Raw genomic sequence first — 21,833 nt, 5'->3', positions numbered from 1 at the left:
TCTTAAAGAATGTTACTCTGTAAATATATTTTGCACGGCCCTTTAATCATATTGCCTTCATTTGAAGCTCTTGTTTATTCATGTATTGTCCCCTGTTTGTTATAAGAGCTTGGCACCCAAGACAAAGTGGTGTGCCCGCCATTGTACTACCAGATGCAAAGTAACATATAGGAACAGTGAGGAGCAACAAGGAGCTGTTATCTATAGTTATTGGATTTAGACTATAAAATTGCAGTTAATCACAATAATATTTTTTTGCAATTGCCTTCACATCTGTATCCATAGCAGAGGCATCAAACCACTATGTAAATTACTGGTGCTGTGTAATAAATTGTGCTGCTCATTTTTTTATTGCAATAATTACCACTGTCTGTATTAATAATGTACTATAAAATGCACAGCATTGTATATGCATGTAGAGCTATATAAGTTTACTATATATACTATATACTTAGTTCATTTGGCTCGAAAAAAAAGAAAAAATGCCAAATAACTGTAAATCTTAATGTCCCAAAAGCATTGGATAATTTGCTTGTTTAAGAAATCGTCCAACAACAAAAGAAAAAGGTGCCACAAGCAACTTGTGTAGATATACTCACCAAATCAATTAGTGGTTCAGGTGCACTAGCCACAGACCCTCAGCTTGGGGAGCAGAAAACAAGGAGGGAGGGCTCCTTTAAGTGCCTTGTGGACACAAAATGCTTAGGGCCATTGGAGATGCTTACTTTTTAATTCAGCTTCAAAAAAGAGAATTTTTAATCTTGTTTTTGTGGCCCTGTGGATTTCCTAGTATGCCTGGGTGGCCTCCCTTGTTTCTGTTTCCAAGAAATTGTCCAAGCCATTAATAGAATCTGCCATCACAATATCACCCTGAAAGTCATTTCACAACCTTACCCTGAAGAACCACTTTTGTGAAAATTCAGTTCCTCAAGTCAAAAGGGTTGACATAGGGTTCTTTGAAGATCCCCCATCTATATGGACTTGGGACCTGGGGTTTCCAGATAAGGGGTCTGAAGTACTTCTTAGGTGGGATGAAGTACAATGTACTATTTTATTAATACATAGAAAAATAAAATCTAAGTTTGAATTATTTGAATAAAATGGAGTCTAAGGGAGATGGCCTTATCGTGAGCTTTTTGGATAATGGATTTCCAGATAACTGATGCTATACTCTTAGTTGCATTCTTCAATTGCTCTTACCAGTTTGGTTGCATGTCGCTGCACTCTCTAGTGACATTTCAATGGCACTCTCTAGTGGCTTTCAATGGCACAATGTCTCAATATACACATTCAAGTAGGAAAAGACATTTGCACATGCATGACGGTGGGAGAATGATTTATCAAAATCTGAATCTGTAAATTTTGGAAAAATGGAAAAAAATTAAAATAAGTGAAATTAAAAAAATTGCATTAATGTCTACAAGCTTTTAGATGCCAGTATTTTATATTAGAGTTTATTGTGCTAAATTAATATCGAACTTTTGGTTTAAGTAGTCATGACTTGAATTTGTGAGTTTTAGCAAAAATAAAATAATTGAATCTTTGCAAGAATTTTAATGTTGATTAATTAGCCCCTTAATGTCCAGTGGTAAAGCTGCACACATAGACGCCATAAATACTGTGAGTGAAATTAACAAGCTATATTATTTGCAGCTGAACAGAAGCAATCAGAAATTCTCATGAGCCATAGCTCTGTGGGCTAGAGATTGGTAGAATATACCTCTCACGAAGGCATCATAGTGACTTTTTCACTTATCATTCTGGTTACACTATTTTGTACATCTATTTTTGTAAACAGGTTTACCACTTCTTCAAGAAATCAGTATAGATTACATCATGGCCACATGAGTCCTGCTTACCAGGTCAAGGCCTGAACTAGCAATCTGTGGATTCTGGCAAATGCAAGAGGGGCTGCTGTAAGATGCCATAGACAGCCACTATTTATTGGGCTGGTAGGGACTGTTTGAGCCTCTGTGTAGTTGAAATGCCAGGCCCTGTATTGAATCCCAGGCCTGCACAGGTCTTTGCACCTCTGGGCACTCACCCACAGGACAGGGTGCAAAGTGCAAATAAAATGAAGGCTCATGCCTGCTTTTTGCACTTTGTGCATGATAAATACCCCTTAGGTCTTTGAAGGTGACAGGGGGACATCCTTGCAGATTACAGGAAAAAAAAGGTTTTAGGAATGTCCTCTTCGCTATCAGAGATGATAATCATGTCATAATAAAGAATTTTGTATTTTAAATTTGAGTGCAGTATTATTTACATTTGCAGCTCTGTACTGTATTGATACTAGGGAGGGTCTGCACTTCTGGGCTTCTTTTACAATAGCATTAAATATTACTCAGTAACTTATAGCATTCTGTGCTTTAAGGGCTCTGGCACACGGGGAAGATTAGTCGCCCGCGATTAACTCCCTGTTCGCGGGCGACTAATCTCCCCGAGTTGCCTAGCCCTGCCATCCCACCGGCGAACATGTAAGTCGCCGGCGGGATGGCAGATGCGGCGGCGCGATTTCGCGCAAATCGCCGAAAAAGACTCGCGAGTCTTTTTCAGCGACTTCCGGAAATCGCCCCGCCGCGTCTGCCATCCCGCCGGCGACTTACATGTTCGCCGGTGGGATGGCAGGGCTAGGCAACTCGGGGAGATTAGTCGCCCGCGAACAGGGAGTTAATCGCGGGCGACTAATCTTCCCCGTGTGCCAGAGCCCTAAGACAAAACATAGTAAGTAGCCTTTGCTCATAGGAACCAATCCAATATTTGCTTTTAATCAGTAAATGCTATTACTGATTGGCTGCTATAGGCTTCAAAAACTTTGCACCTCTTTGTTATATAATCTCCATAAAGTATATGATAGCAAACACAGTCTTAAGCAGGCAATGCACAGACCCAGATACAGAAGTTGAAAGAAATATGTGAATAAAGAGAGAGTTAGTTAAAGAGATATGGACATGCTTTGCATATTGGTGTTGCTGTAGTTCCCAGTTGCCCATGTTATTCTGTGCAAAATGTGGGTGTTTGTAGAACCAATAAAAAGAAATTATAGAAAAAAGTGCACCACTGCATTTCCCCATAGCAACCAATCAGATCAGCTATTTATTTTCTAACTTGTCAAATTAATTTCTGATTGGTTGCTATAGGGAACTGTGCTGGTACAATTTAGCACCTATAATAGTAAATGAGTAAGGATCTTCTGAAATTTAAAATCATGTCTGGAGACCTTCTCCTTATTTGTATGCAAAGCAGAAGGATTCCTGGGTTACCAACCCAATTTAGTTCCAAAAATTTCCATTTCCATGCATACCCTATAAGCTAAAGTTCATGCACTTAGGTTCAACGCACAGCTGGGGCCCTGAATAAGTTTGGTGAACTTTAGCCTTTAGGGTATGCCAGAAAATGCAATATTTTAATAAACATGGTTAGGAAAGGATTAGGAAAAGCAGGTAGTCAGTATATTATTATTATTGTGTAGCACTGTAGGTGTATTGCTGCACAGACAAATGAAGGAAAGTCCATAAGAAAGCGAGCAAGCGTCGGTGTAAGTGCAGCCATGCATGTGTGTGAGGCAGGGAGGCTGACAGGCACCTCACCAATCTGTGTGTGAGGCAGGGAGGCTGACGGGCACCTCACCAATCTGTGTGTGAGGCAGGGAGGCTGACGGGCACCTCACCAATCTGTGTGTGAGGCAGTGAGGCTGACGGGCACCTCACCAATCTGTATATGAGGCAGGGAGGCTGACGGGCACCTCACCAATCTGTATATGAGGCAGGGAGGCTGACGGGCACCTCACCAATCTGTATATGAGGCAGGGAGGCTGACGGGCACCTCACCAATCTGTATATGAGGCAGGGAGGCTGACAGGCACCTCACCAATCTGTGTGTGAGGCAGGGAGGCTGACGGGCACCTCACCAATCTGTGTGTGAGGCAGGGAGGCTGACGGGCACCTCACCAATCTGTGTGTGAGGCAGGGAGGCTGACGGGCACCTCACCAATCTGTGTGTGAGGCAGGGAGGCTGACGGGCACCTCACCAATCTGTGTGTGAGGCAGTGAGGCTGAGGGGCACCTCACCAATCTGTATATGAGGCAGGGAGGCTGACGGGCACCTCACCAATCTGTATATGAGGCAGGGAGGCTGAGGGCACCTCACCAATCTGTATATGAGGCAGGGAGGCTGACGGGCACCTCAACAATCTGTATATGAGGCAGGGAGGCTGAGGGCACCTCACCAATCTGTATATGAGGCAGGGAGGCTGAGGGCACCTCACCAATCTGTATATGAGGCAGGGAGGCTGAGGGCACCTCACCAATCTGTATATGAGGCAGGGAGGCTGAGGGCACCTCACCAATCTGTATATGAGGCAGGGAGGCTGAGGGCACCTCACCAAACTGTGTGTGAGGAGTGACAGGAGCGGGCGGGGCGCTGCAAGTGAGAGCCGCCCGGGATTCATCCAGCCAGCGCCTTGCATTGTTATCAGTGAGTGAGGCACCCGGGGAAGGAGGAGGAGGAGGAGGAGGGAGCAGGGGAGACACTGGGAACCAGTGAGTGTGATGTTAGTGGGAAAGTGCTGTGTGTGAGACGGAGCTGGACCAGCGGCTAATAAGGACTAAAGGCTCTCCCTTCCATCTCCCCGTCTACCTGCAGCATCTGCCGCAGCGACTCTCGCTCCCCTGGATTGTCTCCTACTCTGGGTGTTTGCCATTCCGCCTCCCGTTATCCCCCGCTTTGGAATATAAGTTGGGAAACAAAAGGAAGAGGATAGCCTATGGTTGGCAGCCTTGATACCCATCAGCGGCGGCAGCTTTGAGGGACTCCTCCCGTGGGGTGGGTGCAGACTGCAAGAGGATCCCCTGGAAATCACCCGGAGCTTTGTGTTTTGTTATTCGAGTCCCGCTGCCCATGCCCGGCTCCCCGGGCACCCTGCTGCCTCTGTAAGCCTGGACTATACCGGCGGCTCCTCGTTGTTCATCTACAGTCAAAGCCATCTCCCTCCCCGACCCTTAACAGCAGCACCATGTGCCGGAAAGAGCCCTTCCTGCTACCGACTGCCCTCAGCATCCTAGCGGCCCTGATGCTGCACCAGGTAAAGCCCGTACGGCCCCGGGGCTTGGCTACACGGTGCGCTCTGTGCGTCTGGGTAACATGGGCACCGCCAGCCTCACTCCCAATGCAGCGGCTGCACTGCTTCCCGGCGACAGTGGAGGGTTGGTGGGAGATGCAGTCCGACAATATAGGAATGTAGCCCTGTGCTGGGGGAGATTATGGTGCCTCTATGTTCATACCCACCTCCCTAAAACCGCCCCGTAGGCCCAACAGCGGCCGGTAACTTGTACACTTGCTCCTAGGAGCCTGAGTGGCGCCTCCCAGACACCTGCCGCTAGCCCGGCATGGCACACTCCCCCCTGCCGCTAGCCCGGCCTGGCACACTCCCCCCTGCCGCTAGCCCGGCCTGGCACACTCCCCCCTGCCGCTAGCCCGGCCTGGCACACTCCCCCCTGCCGCTAGCCCGGCCTGGCACACTCCCCCCTGCCGCTAGCCCGGCCTGGCACACTCCCCCCCCCTAGACACGGCCGCTTGGTACCGGCGATGCCAGGGAGCGGGTTCGCCTGAGGTCTCTCGCTGCCCCTGTCCCTCTTGGCTCTCCCGCTCATGGCAGGTGGCGCTGGGATGCGCTTGTTCCCCGGTCCCCTCTGCCTGCGGATAAGGCACTAGGGCTAAGGGCAACCGTTAGTATTAGTATTAGTAGGGGGTACGGGGCATTCAGTGTACAGGGAGAGACAACAATGAACAAGGGGCTACTGTCCTTCTTCCCCACAGAGACATGAAACAATTTATGTCAACTTGTCCCTTTTGTAATGTCTGTCTGGATTGAGATGCTAATATTGCCTTTTATGTGGCCTTTACATTTATATATTGGGTACTCCATGCTGTGGGGGTAAAACCCCTCCCCCCAGAAGTGCCTGAAATTACCCTTCCAGCCCCACACTGATACCCAGCCTGCTCAGCTCTTCCATGTGCTTGGGGTGCCCGCAGTGCTTCCATGAATACTGCCCACTGGTACCAGGGGCTACAGGGCAGTGTATAAAAGTGCCTGTGACTTTGTGTGTGTGTGCTGGGGGTGGTGTGGTGGGGGGTTGGTTGTGATTGCATACAATAACCCAAATGCTGCTGCTGTGTGAGACAGTGTGTAAAAGCTAAAATGAAGACTCCTGGCAACAGTAGCACAGATGGTGCAGATCTTTGTTGCATAATACTATTTACTAGTAGCTGGAGGGAGATCCTCAATCTCTTTAGCTGCCTGACCCTCTCTCCTCTCCATTCCTTCTCTGCTCTACTCTATCAGCAAATGCAAGTGTGTAAGCTTTATATTTATTTATCTACATTCTCTTTGCCTCCTATTACTTTCCTAGCCTTTATATCAGGCACATTGTACCTCTAATAAGCTCCTGGGCATTCCATGAAATAGACACTGTCTCTGATTTTAAGGGGCGGTGGTCTTCAAGGCTAACTGCCTACTTTGTGTGGGTGGGCATATTTGGCATTAAAGGATCTCTTTGTATCTCATAGTAACAATAAGGTGAGGGGAGTGGTGCTCCTTGGAACATTCATTCCCTGCATCATCTGCTTTATTGTTTTGCTAACTCTGGATATTTGTTACAACTATTTTTCCTTTATGGCTGTTTATTTGCAATTGCCTTTCCACCCACCCCTATGTCTCTGTACACCCCTTCCATTTCCATGTTTCACTCTCCGTTTTCTCTTTTGTTTTTTTTTTTCAAGTCTGTAGCTCTTGCCCTGTGCCCTGTTCAGTGGAGTTTCTGCATCTCTGCAGTTACTGTCCATGGTGTTTAAATTGGAGCCAGCATAGCCGTAGGGATTACTTAGAGTCTGACTCCAGGTTTTACCGTCTGTAAGCCCTAATGTGCTGACTGTCTTCCTGCTTTTATATGCCTTTTGTATGGCGTATCTCCTCTGCAAAATGCTTTTTAAGAAGTCACCAATCTCATCCATGTTTCTCAAAAAAACCCACAACCCCAATCAGACAAATCTTTGCCACCTGAATTTTTCAATAATTAATAACCGAAAAAAAAGCAAATTTTACACACATTTCTCAATGGAAAGGCACATAACTAACCCACTAACCCCAGATTTTTCCCAAACAAGGAATGAATGAACTCCTTTACTCCTGACTGCAGCACAGTACATGGGAAAACGCATTGAGTCTAAGGCTCAGCCCTTGCCACAAGATGCAGTAGGTGCCTTTCGGAACCAATTACTATTCCAATGACTTTTAGAATTGCTTTATTTCTTAATTAAAATAAATAAATCACCCTCTAAAAGTCTTATTATTAGTTTAAGTGCATTTTCTGGTAAGGTTGTATAGAGAGTGATCAGACAGATGGTGTGATTTTGGCTGGGCACAGGTTTAAGGCCTTGTAAACCTTACAGAGTACAGATTGTGCTTCAGTATTCTGGAAAATGGGTTTATATCTCGACACATTGTAATACATATTTGCAGTGTGATTCCCTTATTCCTTGGAGAAATATTTTAAGTTACAATAATTACATTGTTCAGCATTTATGTACACTTATATCTGGCTGTAGTGACATTCGGGATTTATAGTTATTTTTGCTGTTAAAGTTACTCCAGGCAGTGAATAAGGTTCCATAGCATGATGTATTGCATAGGTCTGTGACATTTCATTCCTATGGATTTCATGTGAGAAGGTGACATTTGGTTGGGAGATTTTAGATAAGCTTTATTCAGGGTAAGTTGAACATTTGAGCAGGAAATGGGCTTTGTTTTATCAATATCAGAGGCATCAGTAATGTTCCAGCTGTGGAATTTAATTTCCCTTTTCTGTTTTAATATTCTCACTGGTATGTGTCATGCAGCACAATGGAATGTCACAATTCAAAGTATAGGGCACTTGCTAATTCTAAGACCAAAGATGTTGGGAAAGAGTATAGATCCACATTGAAATAAGGAAATTAAGCTGACGGCTCAGAACAAGCAAGTGTTATTGGCAAGATGAACTATTTTGCACTGCAGAAACAATCCCATTTCAACTCGGAGGCTCTGCCCATGTCCACAATCCTCATTTATGTATAAAGAAATGATTTAGAGTCATAGGTTTTAAATACATAAATCATTCAGTTAGTTTTTATTGAAAATATGTGCCAAAACCCATATAACAATAATAACAGGGATTCACTAGATTCAGGATTGTAGTTGGGATTTTTATTTACTTTTTTTTTTTGCAAGGTTTGGAGGAAGTGGATTTTTGGGAAACAAATCTGTATCCTTAATGTCATGTGACTTAAAGTGCTTAATAACTGAGGTGTCCAATGCAATTCTGTTCTCAGATCTGAATATGCAGATTATTTTAATGTTATCCAGGAACACTTGCACATTACTGGGCTGCATTTATTGAAGCCAGCATGTTCTTCAGCACTCTTTGTAAGCTCTTTTGGGCAGGAATCTCTTTATCTCTTATATCAGTTATTGGTAGATTTGAATGTAATTATGTATGCTCAGTGTATATAGACATTTATTGAACCTGGCTGCAGAATATGTCGGTGCCTAATAAATACATGTTAATTATAATACTAATAATAATAACCCTTCTTGCTGGAATTACTAGAAATATCAATGTGTTTTCACATTATCTGGTAAATTTAAATTATTGGTCAGTTTAGTTTGTCATGTGGACAGATATTTATTTGGTGTTATTCTTAAAGGAACAGTTGAGTGCAAGAATAAAACCGGGAAAATAGATAGGCTGTGCGAAATAAAAACTATTTCTAATATAGCTGGTTAGGCAACAATGTAATCTATAAAGGCTGGAGAGAGCAGATGTCTAATGTAACAGCCAGAACACTACTTCCTGCTTTCAGCTCTCTAACCTCTTAGTTAGTCAGCGACTTGAGGGGGAGGGGCATATGGGACATAATTGCTCAGTTAGTTTATGAGCATGCAGGTCAGATTCAAAAGCAAACTGACTGAACAGTTATATCCCATATGCCCCTCCCCCTCAAGTCACTGATTGGTTACTGCCTTTATAGATTACATTTTTGGCTTACTAACTATATTGAAAACATTTTTTATTTTGCACAGCATTTTTACACTAAACTATTTCTTTAAATCCTATGATTAGAAAATTAATTTAAGACGGAAGATTTACTTCATCATCAATTATTATTGTAGTGCAAACAAAGTACGCATCACTGTACAATAATATTACATCAAACAATGGTTACAGAATGCAAAATAGTATTAGAGTGCCTTTTCTATAAAAGTTTACTGCTAAAGCTATGATGTAACTGTGTGTAAGCAGACCCTGTGGCAGTAGGGCCCAGGAGCCTAGCAAGGAAAACATGTTGTGTAGGGGAGCTCCAAAATATATTTACAGGGGGGATGGGAACTTTTAGGTGCACCACTGATCCAAAGATCAGTCTAGATTAGAGGTTACTTATTTGGTGTCCTTATGAAACAAAATAACATATAACTATATGTTCATTATAGTCACCCAGCTGTAGCTCTAAGGACAAAACAGTAAAAAAAAGTATTCACCTACTGATCTCACTGGGCCCATCCAGCGATTTTGCCTCTTTGGGGGTTGAGCCACAGCCTTGCAGTCTGAACAGTGTTCTTGAGCAACAGTGGTTGAAGAAAGTATGACAGTTTAAATGTATATTATATTCTTAGTGATTGTGACAGCTTCCTATGCTTATAGCAGTTATAATATAGTTAATTGTATTTCTACTTAGATATGCCTATGTCAATCTTTAGAAGGCTTTGCCAGCAAAGCGTATACATTTGTTACGATTGATTAGCTCTACCAACAAGCAAAATAAAAACAGTAGTGAAATTGTGTTGTGCTGTTGGGGGGGGGGGGGAATCACTAGTTGACCATATGGTGCAGATATTTGTCTGGTGCACATGTTTACTACCAAATGCATCTGTTTGCATATATACAAGTTAATGATCATGTTTTTCCAGCTGTTTGACGCTAACAAATTTCTTGAAATCTGACGTTTTCTTTAGGGAAAGGATACAGATTAAAGAAGGATGCACTTTTTTACAATTCACTGCTAGAACAGAGGCAGTGAAATAAAAACGTGTAATTTCAAGGCAACTTGAAATTCAGGCACACATACACAGGCTATGCGTGCAGTCTTATTTTGAAGAGTATGCCTTATATGCCTTAGCTGTAAGGCCATATGGAGACCAGTTCCAGAGGTCCAGGTGTATCTTGGCCATGCCCACTCTACCACTGGCCACTCCCCCATTTTTCCATGCTCTTCCTGTTTCTAAAGATTTAGAGTGTTTTTTATATGCTTTGCAACAATTCAACAGTGGGTAGCAAGTAAAATTCAGGTGCAAATTACTGACAGTGGGTGGGGGATGGAGATCAGAATGAGTTGCCATCTGTGGGATACACTAATAAAGATATATAGTGACGTGCAGAGGAATAAAAGACTGAAAGGATTTTGTCAGTTATCTTTACCTAACAGGCACCATGATAAAGATTATAACAACGAAGGAGTGGGTTTTCAGTTAGGTAGGAGCAGGAGGATTCCAGCAGCAGTGGTTTCTATTGCAAACATGCACAAGATGCTTGTCTAGGGAACAGGATCACATTTAATCAGACTACAAAGCATTTGAAAACGTTTTAGGCATAGCCTCTTTCTTCTTTGAATTCTTGGCAAATCCTTTAAACAACAAGGAACATGGAACATAAGATGTCATTGCTCCTTTCTCTATTCGAGATAGCTTATGTTGGCATGGGAGGAGGGCAAAGCTTTATCATTTTGCTTTACTCTGACCATTATGGGACTAATTTGCTCCAAGTTCATGTGGCTATAATAAAATATATATTTTTTTCATGGTTTTTTTAAACGTAATGAAATGTATTACTAGATAGCAAGATCAGTATTTCATGATGTTTATTAGTTTTCTAGAATCTATTTAGATACACACACACAACCAGATCCATTTCTAGAGTGACCCCCATATCTTCCATTTTAAAAAAACTTTTTTAAAGTTTGTTTTTTTTATTTAACAATTTTATAATATTTTGAGTTTAACATGATGAGTTTAAGGCACATTTGTCCTTTGTGCATAAAAAGTTTGCCTGCTGTAACAAACTCTTTACCTTAAACTGAATTTTTATGATAATGATTCTAACAACTTTTTAGCAAGTATACCCTGATAATAAGAATCTTAAAAAGGTAACCCTTTAGGCTATGTTATCATTGTTTTTTAACAGATGGAGAAACACTACTGGCACTACAGCCTCTTCCATATGTGGGGGTTTCTGTATATAAATAAAAGAACCAGAAAGTAAGCTTTAAGACAAATATAACATTGTATAAACATGCAGGTAGACTTTAATTTAAATATTAGGGAACAGAAAATAGATTGAAATTTAATGAGATTTTAAAAAATTATGCCAATTACTATCTACTTTTAGAAGGAGCTTTGCTTTAGGGCAACCTCCCAAATAAAAGCTAGAGCAGTGAGAGTAATTTCAGGTATTTTTCCAGTGTGTATGATAGAATGACACTGTTCATCTTTTAGCATTTTGTAGATATGTAGTAGGGCACCATATATCAGCAGATCTCAATCTGGTGATGAACAGACTGCAACAACGTGACATGAAGAATGGCTGCTGTTCATTTAATTTTAACAACATTTGCTGTATTTTTTCTCACTGTAATCAAATTTGAGATGCAGGAGAATTCACCAATGAGAATGTGCTTTCAAGGACTCTGTCAGTCATCTTGCTGGTATCTTGCTTATGGGAATCATTGTTTAATTTTGGTTTCAAGATATTACACTGAAATCAAACAACATAACTGAGGACTCACTGCTCTTTGCTTGGTTTGTGATAGAAAACTGTGCTTGAAGCTTCCAGCTCCAGTTGCAGAAGCAAAATACATGGAGACAGGTTTGCACAGATCAGACTGGATTCTCATTGAAGTAATCCCTTGCATATTAATGGACCACTGGCCTTACAGACATGGAGAAAAGTTTTATCAAGCAACATTGCTCCCAGCATGCTTTAACCCTTCTTAGTGTTGAAGCAATCAAGTAAAGCAACAATATGTAGATTTGTACTGCTAGTACTATATTTTATCCTTATTTTATATTCAGGTCCTTCCCTACCCAATTTTCATAATGCCATGCAGAGCAATACTTGGCTGTCAGTGGTCTAGCAGCCAGATAAGAGTTTAAATGCCAAGTTTGGAGAACTGCAGGGAAAAAAGTTAAATAATTTAAAAACTAAAATCCACTAATTACAAAATAAAGGCCATTTGTAAATTGCATTACATCCCATTGTGTTATATCCTAAAAGTTAATTTTAAAGGGCTACTATAATAATAATAAATAATAATACAGGAATGGGACCTCATATCCAGACCTGGGGTTTTCTGGATAAAGGGTCTTTAGGTAATTTAGATCTCGATACCTTAAGTCTACTAAAAATCATTTAAACATTATATAAAGCCAATTTGGGATCAAGTACAAGGTACTGTTTTATTATATTACAGAGAAAAAGGAAATCATTTTTAAAAATTAGAATTATTTGCTTAGAATGGAGCCTATGGAAGCTGGCCTTTCCATAATTCGGAACCTTTTGGATAATGGGTTTCCAGATAATGGATCACATACCTGTAATAATATAATACCTTCAGTTTGTGTGGATATTAAATTGCCTTTCCCTGTAGAATTATGCTACAGGGAAATAATTTGTATTCATTTATTTTGAATAAACATGCAAGATGACTTGTAGTGATATTGGGGTTCATATGTATGTGTTTTATAAGTTGTAAACTGCCAAATATTACAGTGCCTAGCCAGTTCTATTTGTATTCTGTAACATCTAGTTTTTATAAATGATTGTAAAGTGTTCTGTATCTTGATAATGATAATGATGGTGGAACATGCACAGTAGCTTCCTTCAGTAAGGGCAATAGCACACATAGCAATTCAAGGTGTTTTGTTGCCCAGCAATTAATAGCTCTGTGGGTGGTGACAAAACGCCAGTAAATGCTCCCCATTGATTTAAAGAGCAATCACCCTGTATCGATTGTTGCCCAGAACTGCTGACTGCTGCATTTTTGAAGTACCAATTAGCAGATGTGGATTCCAGGTCATCTGTGTTTAGATCAGTGGGGAGTGATTCTGGGTGTTTTGTCATTAGTTGGGCAACAAAATGCCTAGTAATGCTTATAGGTGGACTCCTTTATTGTGCTTTGTTACATGATAGTTATTCTGCCGTACTTCGGTTACGCTCCTGCCATTCTTCATTCTTAACACTCACCTACTGGTAATTGAGAACTAATGGGGTTATGATAATAGTAATCATGTTGTCCTCATTTGCTAATTTTTGAGTCATATATCAGGTAGCCATATTCTGAACGGGAAAAGTTTGTAAATAAAACATGTTCTCCTAATTGTTGTTGTGTTAAATTCTCAAAAAAAATAAATAAAATGCTTAATGAAATCTTTGCGTTTCATTAGAGATATTAAATGGAAGACTCATTACACAGATTTTCGGGGAGGAAGAGTTTAAAACTGTTCTAAAACAATTTACAATGTTGATCATTATTAATGAGTCTAATTCATGGTACTTAACAGTGTAATTATAGTGTCTGGGATGATGAAGGCCCTGTTTGTTAACTGCTTGATTGTCCAGGCAAATAAAAGTCATACAGAAAAACAGGGCATGCATATCTAACAGTCAATACATCATTTAGTATAACTTTAGCAAGTACTCATTCTTAGACCTCTACTGAACCACAGTTTGGTCACTTCTAGCAATTTGTATAATTTATTGATTGCCAATGGCTTCTTATACAATTCAAGGGTTTCATACAAGTTTACAATGTTTTATTCTTTATCATTCTGAATGTCCTTGAAGGAAAGCAGAACCAAAGCACTTCATCTTCATTATCTGCCGAAAAAAAAATCAGACAGCATATTTTAAAATCCTTATTCACTTGCTTTGTTAAAAAAAAAAATGAATAGGTGCATTTTATGGTGTCGAGTCGGCTTTCCCTGTCCGAGTTGTCAGTTTGCTTCAAGTTGCTGACAGTGTGAGTAATTGTCACTTGTATTTCCCTTTGTGTCTGAGGTTTTTATACATTAGTGCTGCTGTTTTGCTGCGTTTAAATTAAGCCAACTTTTGAAAGTTTGTTTAATTTAACATCCTCTGATATGTAAAAAAAAACATCTTTCAGCCAGGAAATAGGAAATACTTTAAGGACTTTGTTAAAAACTTTTCTTATTAAAAAAGTCTTAACAAGGGATTATTTAGAGATGTAGTGCTGTCCTTTGTTTGCTGAGAAGTTGACACAATGCCAGTAACAGGAATGAGTGAAACTTTTATTCATGCCCGTGAGCTTTTGTTTTTTTTTTGTGACCATTGTCTGCACTCACAATAGCAGTTGTTGCCAATGTAGTGAGTTGCAAATTGTATTGGAGAAAAGGGAGAGGAACAAGGCTTTAATTGCCAACTAAAATGTGTGACCACCTATTTCTAAGCAGAAGAGAAATAGCTTGTGTTCTGTGAGACATTAACATGATGAACACAACATGTTAAGATGCAATTCCTGAAAAAAATAATATGTTTAGGGATTTTTAAAGCTCTAAAAGCCACCAGAGCACAATTTTAGGATCTATTGCCTGAAATGGTAATAAGTGAGCAGATGGCTTCTTACAGGGATTATTAGATCTGTGCAAGTCATCTCTGCAGTGTTTAGGCTTGTTTAGGTTTTTCCTCCCAAAATTCACAATACATTTATTTTATGTAAATTGCCTTCATATTCATGTAGTGTAGTGTTAGTCTGTCAGATGCTCTGTGATGTTCAAAATATATCTTTTCTTTTGTTCTTAGCATTTTGCTTTCAGTTTGCTTTCAGTAGGGCCACAAATTCCCGACAGGTGGAATTTAATCAGCATGATCCTGCTCTTTTGATGCATTCCCAGTGGGGAAGTGAACCACTAGAGCTTCTCAAATCCACTTTGGCAGTAAGAAGGCAAACCAGACTGTAACAAGCCAGGCGTGTTCCTTCTAATTTAGATTTTCTTTAATTAGTTATGGTGTGGTACAGGTTGAGGGCATATGTAAGGGTTTTTTTTGGCTAGCATAAAGGAATCTTTGTATTAAATGACACACACACAGCAAGGCACACACATGTTTTGAAAGTCAGCATCATGGTGCAATCTAATCCAAATCACAGTTCTGGGTTTAGAGCCATTGAGTGAGTAAAGGGAGCTTGATGATGGTCTTGTATAATGTTCTCTGTTTTGGGTGGATGATCTGGAACCATTCATTATATACTGACACATTTATACATCAGGCTGCTGGCAATTCTTTAAATGTCCCTCTTCATAAACATAGAGAAATATTATACAACTGGCCACAATGATATTTGTGGTCACACAGAAGTTCCTATGTAGCCTTACCTGGAGAAGCTTTTCATTATTTGTCCATGACAAATATTATCCATACAGTTAGTGAGGCATTCCACTCTATTGATCTAATCTAGTGGGATGTTACGGTAAGATAATAATTGTTTTCTTTCCCACTGACTTGACTTCTTGACCTTTTTAAACTTTGGATAAGAAATCTTATCTTTATACTGAATTTTCTGTCCTAAATTTTATTTGTTCTGAATTTAAATAAAATCATGCATTTTATTCATTTTGCTTTTACATTGTGTTATTCACATAGAAAGCTGTGTTGCAGGACCCTGGCGAGATTAGTCGCCCACAGTTAAATCTTGGCTACCACGGGGGAATGGAACTTCACATGACTAAATATTGTTGTGCTGGGGTCTTGGGGTTTATAAGTTACAGAGGTTAATTTACCTTGGAACTTATAAATAAGACCCCAGCACAGGGGCGTGTTTATAAATACTGGGCAAATTTGCACCTGCCATAGATTGCAGCAGGCATTCACAGATCCATAGACAGACCTATATGTATTGATGGGGGGGGCTTGATCCACCAAATTCAGAAAATCTAAACTGAAAGCTTTTCAGGGCAGAGTTTTCACTTCAAGTACTCAGGGTTAGAAATGACATTTATTTAAAGAAATGAAAGCATTTCACAGAGGTTACTGTGGTTTTTCTTTCATGTCTGGGATGGAAGTAGAGAAATGAACATGGCTTGTGGGCTGTGGTGTATATAATATAGCCGCAATGAAGGATTCCATGCTGTGGAGAAAGTTAATAATAAGCATTGACTCTTCATCACAGGAAGTTGAAAGGAAGTTTTGTTTTGTGTGTCGTGCTAGTTATCTAATCTTTGTTTGTAATGTTAAAATAAACGAAATAGGTAGTGATTAGAAGCAGCGTGAAAACAGCATTCTCAGTATGAGCTTCCTGTCTGATTGCACTGTGACTGGGATATCTCACTACCTGCATTCCTCTGATGAGAATGAGCAGAGCGGACCATTTGGTCCCTTGCAAACTTGAGCACAATCACACTGCTATTTCCCAGCCTCGGTTTCCTGAGAAATTGCTTGGGATCCCTTAATAAGTATTTTCCCCCCAAGAAGCCAGAGCACACCGGCGCTTTTATTTTCCTGTAAAATTACCTTCTGCAAACTGCCATTTTCTTTAGAGAAGAGTGTCATGTACTGAATTACATTTATATTGACAATGTCTGCAAGTAAATTTCTATAGATTTTAAGCTCTTTTTAAGGCACACATAACCTTTTTTTGTGTCACATTGTTTATCTGATGACAAAACAACCATTAAAATGCTCTTACCCTTTATTGCTGTTTTCGCAACCCTTTTTCCAAGGCCAGTGTTCATTGAGAATTTTTTTTCCTTGTATTCTTCTTTTGAAAGATATGAGTGGCAAAAGCAGAGATTTCTGATTATTACAAACACAAAGGCCTCTAAATTACTCTTTCCACAATGTGTGGTAGACTTTACAAGAAAAGCCTTTAAAACAGTTAAAATGCAATTTCACCTTGAGAATTAAATGGAAATGAGCTGAGGCAGGGGCTATGTTGATGTTTTTGTTCTTAATGCCTTCAAAATTATGTAGACCTTATCGGCACAGTAATGCACTTTATACAGTTATCAAGTTTCCTTTTGTCCTCTGGTTCATTACCTTTTTTGAGAACGTTTTCTGTTAATTCTGTGTACAGATTCCTTGGCTAAGGCATGACATTTAAAGTGTCTGTGCCTGAAAATAAGTTAGCATGGTGAAATGCTCTCTGCAAGCTTTATCTTCTCTAAAAGGAATGTTTTTGTTCTCCCCTATGATTCCACTTAAGGCTCAACCACTGTTAAGTTCAGTTGTTAAAAGAAGCAAGATTGTTTAGCGTTTAGATCTTACCAGACAAATGGGATTTGTTTCTTCCATACCAGTTATCAAAAAATTTAACCCTTGGCCCCCACACTTCTAATTGTAAACCTCTGAGAAACAAAGGAGTTTGTTATACTTGACTATAGTGAAAAAAGGCTTATGCCAAGTCAAATGTCTTCTCTTAATGGGGGCTGCAAGTGTAACGGTCATATTCGGTTACATTTCAGGGACCAGTTGAAGCACTCGGGGGATCCAGATTATGCAAGACAGGATTTCTTGAGGATGTTTATCACGCCAGTGTCTACAGAAGTGTACATGAAGGGCAGCCGCTTCTAAATGGTAAGGTCATTAGATAATTGTAAACAGTAAAAACTGTCTATAATACAGGTGCTATGTTATATTGGATGTTTGTCTATGTGTCTGTCTTTCTGTTATTCTTCTATGTGGAGAATGAGCATTCTCAGGATAAACATATTTATATTTTGTTTGTTTAGTTTACATCACCGGACTAGACAGATCTTTGTTAATTTCATACAACAGACAATTCCAATATCATGTCAGCAAGTTACTAACACAAGAATATATGTGTAAAGCACACATGACTTTTTGGCCGCTGTAGCTATCAAGAGCAATACAGTGGTGCTCAAAATGAAATCGATTGATCCAAAAGAATTTATAATAATTTGGTCCCTTATATTTAGAAAAAATCAGATTAAGTGAGGCACAGTGACATTTGTTGCCCAGGGTAAATCTGTGCTGCTTCAGGCAACATATCCCTGAAAAATGCGTTCCCATCGCATTTAGATTGCTGCAGATTGCTACTTTTTTTGGCAATTCTCCTTGTCTGACAGGGCTCTTATTGGCTAATTTAGTAGTTTATAAAATGTGAGTTTAGGCCCTTTACTCAGGCATGGTGTAAATGAATACAAATTATGTATAAATAAATATACTATGCCTGAGGAAGAGAAGTTGTCCTGAAAGCTTACATTTTATAATTTAAAAAAAAAGGTATCTTTTACTCTTTATTTTCTTGTTTTGATCTATGGCTAACACAATACAAAGCTCTGGTACTACCTTATATGTAGACATTTTTTCAGTAGTCAGGATCTAAGCATTTGAACAAGAATGGAATTTAAATACCTATTTAAACATCTTACACGTAATATTATCTCTGGATGCAATAGGTTGCTACTTATGAAACAGTGCATATATGCTTCTTTTGTTTATGTTAAGACACTATTTAATATCCCAGTTTTGTATCTGCCATTCTCTAAGGCATGAACTGCAGGTCTTTTTTATCTCTCGTTGCTTTCTATTGCTGGCGACAATAACTAATGCTATTTAGTCTCACTGTGTAGGCTTGACATTAATTTTCCAACATCAAAACTACATATTGCAGCTTCTCAGCTGAGGTACTGGAATGCTGGAAAATTGTTCATATGTCTTATAATATTTTATAGGCAGTTGCCCTGTATTTCACTGTTTGATATGGTGTTTCATAAATTGATTATGAATTATATTGCTATATGGGGTTATAGCTTTTTGTTGCAAACTCATATTAAGCTTAGTTTGCCTATATAGAGATAGAGATATAGTTGCTGTTTTGTTAATTTCAATGTGGTTGCGCTGATAAAGTGTTTCGTTTGCAGTACTTTGAAGGAGATTATAAGGGCCGATCTCTCTTTCTTTAGTTTGCTGTCTTGTATATAAATCTTTCTGGATGGATTGAGAAGGTGCCAGAGGAATGGAATCTTGAAACAAAAAGCAATAGACTTGATTTACCATGACTCTGTGTGGCTATAGCTCATAGTAATGATATTTTCACGTAGCATTTTGCATTTTTCAACTGTAATTGAAACTTAAATGCAGGAAGGAGTGATGAACAGAGATGGTTCAGAATTAAGGTACTCAGTTTCCCCACTGCTTCAGTCACTTAATGAATACATTTATAAAAGGGGATGTGTTTTGTGAGCAAGATTTAAAAATAAGCCCAGTTCTGTCAGGTTTTTAACAAATTAAAATTCTTAATTCAGACTTATTGCCACAGTCTTCAATAATTTCATTTTCATTCTGTCCACATAAATAGGTGCAAGCTTTGTGTTATTTTTCCTCTCTGTTATATTAAGCAATGTGTATTGATATTATTTGTTTTAATCATGCTTTATTTATTTAGCCTGCACATACAACCAGCTGCTTTACATAGAGCAGAGAATACATTATTGCAACTTCTGAATCTCTGGATTTTGTGGTAGTTTTTATCTCCATATCCAGACTTAAAATATAACACTTTCTACAGATAATTGTTTGATACATACCTGGGGGTCCAAATTTGCCAGTACTGGCCCAGGCCTGCTCATTTAGGTGATGTTATAAATGGCAACATAATTACTGTTATTAACAAGCTTATAAAAGCACAAACATCTTCCACTGCACCATATAATCATTAATCAAATGCATTTACTTGCATGTCTGAACAGTATCTGTAAAGTTAGAAGTATATTTATACTGGAAGTTGCATCCTTTGGACCTGAAAATACATGGAGATGTTGACTGGCATTCATAGGTACTCCTGATGGTAAGCTCTCCACATATAAAACAAATCCGAATAACCAATAAATTGTCACAAAAGATGTTCAGGAGAATTTTTAACATGCCAGTGTAACATTACCATCCCTTTTAGGATGTCAGGGTAGCAATAAATAATAAAACAAAAATGAGCCTTCAAGAGAATGTATGTATATATATATATATATGTATGTATTAAAAAAAATGTAAGAAATCTTAAGTCACACGGATGGATGCTGCATGATCAATGTTAATGTAATGTAATGATCAAATTTAAATACTCTATTTTACATTATTGTGTGGTCACCAAAAAGACTCCAAAATATAATATATACTCCCAATAACAAAATAATCACAAGCCTTTTATAAGTTGCTACTCATGATTCTATTTCAAATGCCTCAGCTGCCCAAGTTACTAAACCTGTACCCAACACAATGTTTGTTACTAGCATGCAAAGTGCCACTGATATTTTACTTACATAGAACACTGTATCTTCCTCTAATCCTATAGCTGGATGTAATCACATGATTCCTGAGCTAGGGACAAGGGCAGACTACAGTTCTAGAATAAAGCTAAAGCCAGTTCTGAAAGAATTTCTGTCTGTCAGTGTTTGGTGTTGCACTTACTAGAAAAAATTTGCTGCAATCTGGCATGTGGGATAAGGCAAATTAGAAAAGACAAAATCTATGCTGGGAAAAAAATACATACAATGTTATTGTTCTAAGTGATTTTATAGCATTTTGTGACCAAAGTGTGCACTAAGTGAGAGGGGAATTGCCAAAAAGTTCTGCATATTTGAGCTTTTTGTTTTGTTCAATTCCCAGAGAAAGAAAACTATTGGGTGCCAATGCAGGTAATCACCCAGTGTTCCATTACCTTTTGGGGCATATTTATTCATTTTTGGAAATGTAATAGTAATAAAAGGCACTAACTTTGTCCAGGAGCAGTAACCCATAGCAGCCAATCAGCAGGTAGCATTTACTGGTCACCTGTTTAAAAGCAAGCATCTTATTGGTTGCTGTGGGTTACTGCTACTGGATAAACTTAGTGCCTTTTATTACATATGGTAGAATGATTCATACTGAGCAGCCTGGAAAGTCATGTCCATTTCCCATTAAAGGAGAAGGAAAGGCTAAGTCACTTGGGGGTGCCAAAATGTTAGGCACCCCCAAGCGACTTAAATCGCTTACCTTTGACCCCGGGCTGGTGCCCCTGTTAGGAGAAAACAGCACCAGCCCGGGGTAGCTGCGAGTGTCTCCTCTTCCTTCTTCCCGCACTTGAGCATGCGCAGTAGAGTGAAAAGCCAAACTTTAATAGAAAAGTCTGCTATTCACTCTACTGTGCATGCGCCGGCCCAGGGATTTTAACGACAGAAGGAACAAGGAAGAAGGAAACGCTCACTGCAGGGACCCCCGGCACCGGCCTGGGGTAAAAGGTAAGCGATTAAAGTCACTTGGGGGTGCCTAACATTTTGGCATCCCCAAGTGACTTAGCCTTTCCTTCTTCTTTAATGGGAAATTTACAACAGCACTGGAACTGGTGGTTTTTAGGCCCGAATCTCTCACTTTATTCTTATTTATGCAACTATATTTTTTCATTTATGACTTTTAATTTAATTTTTCCATTTAGAATACAGTAACCTCTGGCATTTGGCTTGTTGAGCAGGCCCTTACAGTTGTGATGATGTACCTGTAATGAAATGATGATTGATCTGATATCAGCAATTGCCTCATATGTGTGGACTTAGCTGCCATCTCCCCCAAATGTCCCTAAATGAATTAACATGACACAGTTTATGTCTGTATCAGGGAAAAAATGTTCTTTCTCTGTGCGAGGGCGAGTTCAATAGGAGGGCAGATCTGTATACATTAGCATTTCCCCATGAGCCTTTTAGCCTGAGCACATAAAGGCAGCCCTGAGTATGTGGCTTT

The 21,833-nt window shown here is 39.6% G+C and overlaps 1 protein-coding gene across 1 annotated transcript in view; it reads left to right on the top strand.

The window, feature by feature from the left end:
• The first annotated feature begins 4,583 nt into the window (after positions 1–4,583).
• Positions 4,584–21,833, top strand: part of cdh2 (cadherin 2) — a 134,463-nt gene continuing 117,213 nt past the window's right edge. The window contains 2 exon segments of the mRNA NM_001127418.1: positions 4,584–5,083; positions 17,564–17,675. Of these exon segments, the coding sequence (NP_001120890.1) occupies positions 5,015–5,083; positions 17,564–17,675 (181 nt within the window). The 5' untranslated portion in view covers positions 4,584–5,014.

The sequence above is a fragment of the Xenopus tropicalis genome, chromosome 6 (genome assembly GCF_000004195.4).
Source record: "Xenopus tropicalis strain Nigerian chromosome 6, UCB_Xtro_10.0, whole genome shotgun sequence".
Lineage (NCBI taxonomy): Eukaryota > Metazoa > Chordata > Amphibia > Anura > Pipidae > Xenopus > Xenopus tropicalis.
This window is presented reverse-complemented; position numbering and strand designations above follow the sequence as displayed.